At 45.2% G+C, this 10147-nt stretch overlaps 1 protein-coding gene across 1 annotated transcript in view; it reads right to left on the bottom strand.

Annotated features, from left to right (window-relative positions):
- Nucleotides 1–10147, bottom strand: part of sptbn5 (spectrin, beta, non-erythrocytic 5) — a 61575-nt gene that overhangs the window by 16924 nt on the left and 34504 nt on the right. The window contains exons 40-57 of the mRNA XM_008277139.1: nt 8305–8415; nt 7767–7946; nt 6962–7165; nt 5979–6128; nt 5797–5901; nt 5481–5669; nt 5245–5400; nt 4569–4760; nt 4383–4478; nt 3391–3512; nt 3205–3319; nt 3006–3119; nt 2334–2455; nt 2048–2210; nt 1790–1978; nt 1241–1318; nt 988–1160; nt 87–177 (exon numbers count right to left, since the gene is read on the bottom strand). Coding sequence (XP_008275361.1) covers nt 87–177; nt 988–1160; nt 1241–1318; nt 1790–1978; nt 2048–2210; nt 2334–2455; nt 3006–3119; nt 3205–3319; nt 3391–3512; nt 4383–4478; nt 4569–4760; nt 5245–5400; nt 5481–5669; nt 5797–5901; nt 5979–6128; nt 6962–7165; nt 7767–7946; nt 8305–8415 — 2550 coding nt within the window. The remainder of the gene's footprint in view (nt 1–86; nt 178–987; nt 1161–1240; nt 1319–1789; nt 1979–2047; nt 2211–2333; nt 2456–3005; nt 3120–3204; nt 3320–3390; nt 3513–4382; nt 4479–4568; nt 4761–5244; nt 5401–5480; nt 5670–5796; nt 5902–5978; nt 6129–6961; nt 7166–7766; nt 7947–8304; nt 8416–10147) is intronic.

The following is a 10147-nucleotide window of genomic DNA, read 5'->3' as shown; positions in this document are numbered from 1 at the left end:
ACTACACACACCTGGAGAACACACACAGTCACTACACACACCTGGGGAAACGTACATAGAACACAGTATGAGGAAGCTCAGAGTACCTGGTAGCTGCTGGATAAGAACTGCTGCAGCTGCAGGGATCGATCCAGAGCTTTGTGACGAGATCTGCTCTGCTGCTGCAGCTGACTCCACCTACACAGGTGAACAGACACAAAGGTGATCAGACAGGTAAACAGAAGCCATGTTTCCAAGATGTATTTTTACGTGCATTCTATAGTGTCTCATTACTCAAAAAGTTTAAATGGAAGTGGCAGAATTCTAAATATTGGATGGTTAGGATGGAGGGAAAAACAAAAACAAACAAAAACAAATCCCTGCTTTAAACTTTTACAGAAGCCGTTTGTCCATAACAGATTCGAATTTTAAAAGATGACCTTAAAACAAGTCAAAATTCAAGACAGTTTTTCCCAATTTGCACAGAAGCTTTTCCACTTTTTCTTGTTTGCTTCTTAGAAGCGTTAATGAGCTTCATGGGGGATGGAAACAGCTTTTCCAGTCACATGACGGATCAGCTGCTCCCGCGTGAAACATGGCCGACGTCAAAGGATCATTAGAACTGAAGTAGTTTCCTGAAGACTTCCCTACAAAGTTTGGTTTGTTCCTTCCTCGTTTTCTGTCATTCTTAATTAATGTTATGACAAACGTTTGTTTCAGTCAAATTTGAGTTTTTTTCCAAGTTTTAGCTAAAAAAAAAAAAAAAAACTAAAAACACGAGTTCAGTTTTTGCATTTTTAATTTTTATCTCATCTGAACTGCAGCTGTCTCCATATTTTAGCACATTACCATGGTTACATGTGTTACTCTGGTCCATGTCCACGTGTCCCTCTGCCTATAGCGCCACCTTCTGATGACACTCGGCAGCTTTGTTTGTTCAGCAGGTGAAGGACACATTTCAAAGCCTGCCCTTCGGACTCACTGCACACGTTGCATCTGAGGTGTTACCTGGTGGTCAGCGCTCTGCTCTTGGCTCTGATGTTGTCGGCGTCATAGTGTTTCTGCTGGATCATGCTCTGGCCCAGTTTGTCCACCCGGTCCAGCTGCTCCCACTGAGCCTCCAGAGCCTCCTCGAACTGAAGCTGCTTCCTCTGCAGCGTCTCCACCTCCGTCACCGAGCTCTGAACGCACAAACACAACGGTGCTGAGTGCTCAGTGTTTCCCCCGTACTGGGTCGTCGACCACAGAATCTCATCCTCACCCCGAGGTCCTGATTGGAGAGGAAGGCTTCGTTGTTGCTGAGCCAGCCGTCACACTGCTCCACCGAGGCCAGGAACACCTGCAGGGTGGAGCGAGAGCCGATGAAGCTGCGCCTGAGGAAAACTAAACCAGACAGAACATCCACCCTGCTGAGGGAACAGGAGCTGCTCACGTATGACCCCGTATGTCCCATATGTGCTGCATCGCGTCAATAAAAACACTGAGACGAACAAGTCGAAGGTGTCAGAAAAACAAAGACTGTCAGCAATCAATAACATGACAGTCTGACACTGAACTGAATCATGTTAACAGACAGACGTTATGTTTAAAGATAATATCTCTTTAAAACTTGTCGGTGGGTTTTGTGGTTCAGAGGTTCATTATATTCATTTGTTTGACATGTTGGGATAAATGTTCCTCTGATGGATAACTCTGCAGGAAAACTGTTGCCTCTAATTCTGACTGAATGACTATAATGATTATTTCTAGTAACACAATACTAATGAATCGTTTTGGGATCATCTGTTCTGACGTTCTGTCTGATGGTCACCTGCAGGGTTCGGGCCTGCTCCAGGGTCGTGTTCCGGTTCAACCAGGCTTGGTCCAGCCCAGCTTTGGCGTCCTCCAGCTGCTTCAGAGCCTTCTGGATCTCTGCCTTTGAGTCGTGACTCGACCGGATCAGGCCCTGACCGAAGTCCTGGACAGAGTCGATGCGCTCGGCTCGGGCGTCGATCTCCGTCTGCAAACACAGCAGCAGTCAGTTCTCCGTTCCCTCGGTTCGGTGTTACTGTTCCTCCTCTGGTCTCACCTTCCAGTCCTGGTGCTCCACGATGAGCCGCTCGGCCTCAGCTCTGGTCTTTGGGAGTCCTTTCTCTGCCATCTCGCTGCTCTGTTTGAGGCTCCACTCCAGCAGGAGGCGCTGGTTGGCTTTGAACAGCTGCAGCTGGTGAGCCTCCTGTAGCTTCTCCTTCCTGAACACAAAACCGTTCGATCAGTACACCTGCATGATTCACTCTTACACCCATCACAGTCTGAACCAGCGATTATCAAACTGTAGACACACGTCAGCGTTGACAAAGATTAAAAAGAGTCACCGGTGTTTGACTTCTGTGTCCAAAGTCTTCAGAGTTTTCTGCACCTCCTTCTGTTTGCTCTTCAGCTTGTCGCTGAGCACTGATCGAGCCTTCAGGTGATCAGAAACATCTTTCTCCAGAGACTAGACAGGTGGGAGGCAGACGGTCATTAGCTGTTTCCACAGCACATGCATCACCTTTAAATACAGTTAATTGGAACGGCAAAATGTGGAAAAAAAAAAATAAAATCCTCTAATTCACAGGTGGCCAAGGTGGTTTCTGACAGAGCATGACGTGACAAGAGCTTCATGGGAGATGGAAATATCTTCTCTTGCTCGAAAAAAGCATTCAGTTTTATTTCAGCTAACGGATCATTTTGATCAGTTTTTATAAACTAAAATAAAAGTGGTGCAAAAAGCTTAATAAGAAAGGATCCAAAACTAGAACAAAAAGATTTAAAACTAGAACAAAGACATGAAAAACTTCCACATGAAGATGCAAAACTAGAAAAGATGCAAAACAACCAAAAAAGATGGAAAATAATCGCAAAAACGACTCCAAAAAGACACAATATAACCAAAAAAGATGCAAAACTACAACATAAAGATCCCAAATAACCAAATAAAGAATCACAACAACTACATTAAGCTGCTAAACTATCACAGAACCGGACTTTAAATCGCCGTCGGTCACCTTGGCCCTCTCCTGGATGACGCCGGCTTCTCTCTCTGTCTCCTCGTGCCGTTTGATCAGGTTCTCCACACCGTCCACATCAGATCCACAGTCCTGATCCTGCACCAGCAGCATCTGAAGACAGCAGAGGAACTCCATCAGCATCAAACCAGAAACTCCTGGTTTAAGGTCCAGTCTGAGGACAGGACAGGAGACCCACCTTCTCGTTGGCTCTGTCTCGGACCTCCTCCAGCTCCCTGACCAGGCCGTGGACCACCAGCGCCCCCTCCAGCTTCTTCTTGTAGCTGCTCAGATCTCCGTGGAACTTGCTCCACCTGGAGGAGAGCCGATGTTTAGCTCGGAGCTGAGGACGCAGAAGGCGAGGCGGCTGTGGAAGTGTGTTTACCTGTCGTTGAGCTGCTGCCTCCTCTGCCTCACAGTCTGCAGCTCCTCGGCGCTCTGCCTCTTCTCCAGCCGGCCCGCCAGCCGGTTGATGGCGGTGATGTGAGCGTCGTCCACAGTCACGTCCTGAACGTCAAATCAGAAAACATTGAAGTGCTTTGAGCTCCGATGGCTTCAACTCCATAATAACCAGTAAGGGATGAAAAAAAGCAGAGAAGAACGCTGGAGAGCAAACATCTGGGTACTAAAGGATAATCTGTTCACCAACAACCAAAAACACTAGGAAACAGGCAAGTTTTTATTCTTTACGGTTTGAAATGGAAAAAAAACAAAATGAGATGAAACAAACCAAAAAACAAGCAGCTGTGTTTCACTTCACTAAATCAGATCGTCACTGAGAAAATAAAAATTGTTTTCATGTTTTTTCATAGTTGGTTTAAAAAGAGGAAAAATAGGATCAAACCAAAGCAAAAGACAAGCTGTTTTCCACTTTTCCACACTACAGCTGATGTTCTATGTTAACGGGTAGTGGGGAAGTTTTTTGTCTTTTTGTATTTTAATTTCAGAGTTTTGTTTTTTAAATGGGAAAAAAAAGTTCAGTGTTGAAATGTTTTCGTTCTTAGTTCGTAACGCTAAAATAAAACCTGGTTTTGTTTCCTCATTGTTGGTTTGAATTGGAAACAACACACATTGGCTTGGTTTCTTTTTATCTGCTGCTGGTTTAAAATGGAAAATTAAAAAATGGGCCCGTTTACTCGTTACAACAAACCAAACCAAAAACTTTGTGATATTAGATCTTTAGTGTTTATGGACACTTGAAAATGAAAAATTGACCCATTTTCATTGTTGGATGACGATGGAAAAACCGAACATGGACCTGTTTTCTGATTTTTTTGTATAGATGAGGAAACGCATCACACTTTAGGACCGCGATACTGTAAACCCAGACTCAGATCTGTGGAACCTGGACTAGCTCAGCATGGATCAGTGACTCACCCCGTCTTTACTCCCTCTGAACTCGCTGAGCTTCTTCAGCAGCTGAACTCCGTGTTCGTAGTCTTTTCCGACATCTCCAACGTTAACCATCACCTCCTGGAACACCAAGGGCATAAATACATATATGTTTATATCACAGACCAGGGTGGCGCTGATCCGGTTCCATGTATTTCACCGTCTCAGTACCTTGTTTCTGATCCAGGACTCCACCTCCTCCACCTTCTGCAGGAACTCCAGGAAGTCTCTATTGTCTTCCAGAGCTTTTCCTCGGATGGCCACAGCCTTCTTCAGCTCCTCCCAGTGGAGCTCCAGCATCGCTGCGCTCTTTTTTACCTCTTTGGACCGAGGGCGGTGAAGGGAGACCAACTCAGTGCCGGCCTGGAGAAACAGAGCAGAACACAGCCGGGTTAAACCCAAGCTAGCAGCTAGCTAGCTGGCAAAAGACACCATGACAAAGACTTCTGTGATGCTTAACATTAACTTTACAATTTCATTTAGCAGACGGTTTTATCCACAGCGACGGACAACCGAGAGTAGATCACATTCATACACTGACGGCAACAGAGCTGCCATGAAAGTTGTTGCCTGCCATTTCGGATTCAGTGTCTTCCCAAGGACACTTGGACTGTGGAGGGGCGGCGGATCGAACCACAGAACCGCTCTACCACCAGAGCTACAGCTGCCCTTCACTACAAGCTGCTGATTGGCCGATTGTGCCAGACATGTCACATGCTAGAAGCATTCAGTGGGTCTATGGTCAAAGTGGCTTCTTTAGTGATGATAATCGCAGACTTCACAATGTGTTGCTGAATCATCGGGGGTTTTTTTTGGTGATCTGTCTGCTGTTTTCTCCTGGACTCACCTGCAGCACCGAGCTGATGATCTCGCTGTGAGCCAGGATCTCAGCCTCGAACACCTGGTGTTTCTGGAGGAGCTTCATCTTGGTCTGCAGGTTGCTCAGGTCGGCTTTACCGTCCTCCGCCATCTTCTGCATCCGCTCAGACACCCACTCCTCCGCCTGACACACAGGTAACAGGTGAGTCAACACTTGTTTATTCAGAGGTATTCTATAAAGCGTCTGATTGGTCGGCTGGTCACCTGGGCAACATCTCGGTTGAAGATGCACAGAAGCCTGGACAGCTCCAGCTCCTCCCTGCGTTTGACGGACAGCTCTCTGATCCTGTCGCGTCTCTGCAGCAGAGCCTTGAGTCTGGTTTTGACCCGCCCACTCTTCTCGTGGTTCAGCTGCTTCTTCAGGCGGTTGGCCAGCTCCTTCAGAGAGGACAGCTGCAGCAAACATAGGAGGGAAGATCTTACAACCACCAGAAACACAAGACCAAAACACAGCACAGTGGAAAGTCATAAGATCTGATTATCCCAGTTTGTTTCAAAGAGCTGCACATTCACAGCAGACCTTGTCCTCCTGCAAGCCCAGCAGCTTCTCAAAAGCTTCGTGGCGTTTGATCAAACCCTCCGTCTCGTCCACGGTGTTTCCTAGAGTGCTGCTCTGCAGCAGGATCTGCGGACACGAAGCAGACGTTCCATCACCAACGACACAGCGATCCTGCAGAGTCTGAAGATGAAGCGTGAACGTACCTCCTGTGAGTTGGACGTTTTGTCCATGCTGTTAACGTCTCTGTAGAAGATCTGCTCCAGGTGGACGGTTTCCAACCAGCTCTGCTTCTTCTTCCACTGATCCTCCAGTTTGTCTCTTTCTGCCTGCAGAGCCTCCAGTTTCTCCAGCACCTGAAGAACCACAAAAAACAACAGAAATTATTTACAATCTTTCTAAAATATTCATCTGCCAGCAGCTACATGTGCTGATGTATCACCTCATGGATGGTTATGAAGACAGTCAGGTCATTTCAGCTTAATGTTTGATTGTCTAAATAGAGTTAAAATCACCCACAGTGACTCAAAACTTCTCCTAAAAGAAGTGAAATTTGACTGAAGTGAGTTAATATCTCTCAGAGTGACCGAGGTTGGTTCAAAGACGACAAAAAAAATGTCTAAAATGTTTTGAAATGGTTAGAAAATGTTCAACAATTGCTTAAAATAATGAAAAACTTTTGAAACTTGACCAAAAATGAATTAAAGTTGTTCACAGTGACTCAGGTGTGTCCACAACAACTTGGCCTGAAACAACTTAAAAATTGTCCAAAATGGGTTAAAATTGCCACTTTGATGGAACTTGTATAAAACAATCGATATTTGAACAAATTTAGTTCAAATTGTGCAGAATTCTAAGAACGTGTCCACAGTGACTCACAAATTGCCCAAAATGACTTAAAACTTGTCCAAAATTATTGTTAATCTAAATTAGCTAAAATAGGAAAGGATGTAATCTATTATTATAGCTGTTTAATAATTAATTCCTTAGTTCTTTACAACCATGTGATCAACTACAATAGGTTTGTTTTTAAACTGCCGAGCATTAATGCAATGTGAACCACTGTTTTCAGTTTTTAATCAAATTCTAGTTTCTGTACTTCTAAACGAATCTTTCCTTGTATTCGTTGGAGACGTTGCCAGAACCGCTGCTCTTGACTTCTAGCAGAATTAAGCATCCCACAGCTCACCTCCCTCCTGTTGCTCCGGTTCTTGTTCTGCAGCTCCTCTCCCATGTCCCGAGCCTGCTGGTACGTCTTCTGTCGGGCCTCGATCTCGGCCCACAGCTGCTGGTGCTGAGCCAGCTGCAGATCGGCCGTCGCCACGTCGCTGATGCTCTCCTCGGCTGCCATCGCACCGATCAGCTGAGCGCACCACAGCAGGAAGTCCTGCGCCTGAAGACGACGTGAGGGGAGGATACGGTCAGATGATTCATGGCGTTTAATCATTCATCTCTGCAGCATTCACCGGTTAAGACTGTTTAAGATCACAGAGTCTACCACCTTTTTCACAGTCAGACCAATAAACCTACAGTCAAAGCTCCGTGAAACAGTACCAGGATTTTAACTCATGTACGGATCAATGAATATGCCTTTGAGTCAAAAGAAACATTAGGAGACAGTAAGTTTAAAAAAAGACACGAAACTACCATCAAAACAATTCAAAGCTACCTTAAAAAGATTAAAATATCCATGTAAAGATTAAAATCTACCATTTAGAAGTTACAAAACTATACAATAAAGATGCTAAATATCCACAACTGATGCAAAACTACCACCTGAAGATACAAGACCAGAAAAAAAACACACTCAAATACCAGATGAACATTAAAAACGACCACAAAAAGATGCTACATATTTACAAAAGATGCAAAACTACCACATGAAGAAGCAAAAAATTCACAATATGATGCAAAACAACTACAAATAGATCTGAAACATCATAAGAAAGAAAAACCAGGACGCTCAGTTCAGGTGGGCCCTGAGTAACCCTTACCGTGTTGAAGAACATGTATCTCTGGCAGGTCAGCTTCAGCTCCTCCTCTCTTCGCTCGGTGTGAAGTCGGAGCTCCTCCCATCGCTCCACCACTTCCTGCTGCACTTCCTGGAGGCGGAGCTTCAGCTGCGGCGTGCAGAGGTCCATGACGAGCTCGACTGCGTCCAGCTGTTCCTGCAGCTGTAGATGCAAAAGAGACGCGTCAATAAAGCAATGATTTTCTCTCCAAGTCACTTCTGCAGTAAAGACGTCGGTTGAGTAAATTAGACTCTTTCATTAATTTATTTCCCCCAAAGGAAGCAGAACATGTTAAAGAAACTCCTGCAGATCAAACTGAACTAACAAACCCCTTCAGTGCTGCCCAACTCACACTGACTAGCTTAGCAACAATAATGCTACAAACATCCCATAATGCAACCCTCTGTAGAAATCTGAGTTCCTCTTCTCTGTAGTCCAGCTGCACCATGTACAGTCTGAAATACAAGACGAGCCCAACTCTTCCAAACCCAACGAGTCACTGCGATCAGCAACCTCTGACCTGCTCCTCCGTAGTGGCGAGTTCGTGCAGCAGAGCTTCATGTTTCCTCAGCTGCGACATCACTCCTTGAAAATCCTTGGCCACGTTGTCGGGGATGCTCTTGTGTCGCTCCTACAGACAGAAAGCAGCAGAGACTCTGAGGGTCTGATAGACAACAGAGAAGTCCAGATCAAGAATTTCTGCCCTTAATCTGATCCCAGTAATGTAATATCTAGTATTTCCTGATAACAGACACCATCTTCTGAGATTATACACACTTCAAATATTGCAAATGAGCTGTAGTACCTGGTTGTTCCACCAGGCGGAGCCTCTTACTGTTTAATGAGATGGAGTTACAGGTGCTTTTGTAGACCGTCTATAAAGCAGGCTCACCGCCGTGCTGTATACCTGTGGCCGTCAGGTCGATCAACTCTGCAGCATCAAGTTGTAAAAACGTGTCTGCCAGTTGTCCTGTTCAGCTAGCTACCCGAGGCTAATGCTAACACAGGAACTGGAGCTCAGGGTTTGTTAACAGGGACGCTGCTTATGTTCAGGAACAGCAGGATTATGATTACAAGCTTCCAACAACAACTGATGAAGTGTCTCTGCGACGCTCTGCTCCAAGTATAAATCCAGTTTCTATAAATACTGACAGCTTTCCTGGACTGATGAAGTTGCTGCGACAGTATTTGTGGGCATCTGTTGGAGCTAAACAGCTGTTTCCAGCAGCTGGATTAACTACAATGGACACGTAACTCAATCATGTAGGTCAGCTGTGAGGATTATTCTCACATCAAATGGCTGTGAACAGATTAATAACGTTGCAGGTTGATTATTGTGTTTACTGTTTAATACGTTGGATGTTTTCGAGCAAATCGCTGAACAGCAATATTACTTGAAGTCATTGTTTTCTGCTGTTTAGATATATATGTGTATATATATATATATATGGCTACAGTATTTGTTCTTTAAACTCCTAACACAAAAACAGAAATTTATTGACAGTTCTCCAAAACATGTCTTTTCAGTATGAAAACACTAGAAAAATGTCTAAAAATAAACAAAAAATGTATTTTAATTAAAATCTAATAAACATCTGTTCTCATATAATTAAAATAGATTTTACAGGAAACATTTTCAATTTCAAAAATAGTTTAACCAGCAGATGGAAAAACGTTCACTCTATTTCATTCATCCATCCATCTTCTTCCGCTTATCGGGTCGGGTCGCGGGAGCAGTAGGCGGAGCAGGTCATTCCAGACTTCCCTCCCCCCGGCGACGCTTTCCAGCTCTTCCTGGGGGATCCCGAGGCGTTCCCAGGCCAGTCAAGAGATAAAATTCCTCCAGCGGGTTCTGGGTCTGCCCCGGGGTCTCCTCCCAAGTGGAAGCCTCTCCGGAGGCATCCGAATCAGATGTCCAAACCACCTCAACTTGCTCCTTTCGACATGAAGGAGCAGCAGCTCTACTCCGAGCTCCCTCCAGATGTCCGAGCTCCTCACCCGATGTCTGAGGCTGAGCCCAGACACCCTGAGGAGGAAGCTCAATTCGGTCACTTGTATCCGCAATCTCGTTCTTTCGGTCACAACCCAAGGCTCATGACCATAGGTGAGGGTTGGAATGTAGACAGATTGGTAAATCTCTCTTCACCACAACGGTCCCGTACAGCGTCCGCATTACTGCTGACGCTGCACCGAGCCGCCTGTCCACCTCGTGCTGCATTTTCCCATCATTCGTGAACAAGATCCCGAGATACACTACTCACAATAAGTTAGGGATATTGTGAGAGACTCAGTGGATTTCATACATACAGTCTTTGTTTCACTTCAGAGATTTCTGGGACAGGGAGGCTATTGTATTGGGGTGA

The sequence above is a fragment of the Stegastes partitus genome, unplaced genomic scaffold, assembly GCF_000690725.1.
Source record: "Stegastes partitus isolate 25-593 unplaced genomic scaffold, Stegastes_partitus-1.0.2 Scaffold89, whole genome shotgun sequence".
NCBI classification, from domain to species: Eukaryota; Metazoa; Chordata; class Actinopteri; family Pomacentridae; genus Stegastes; species Stegastes partitus.
This window is presented reverse-complemented; position numbering and strand designations above follow the sequence as displayed.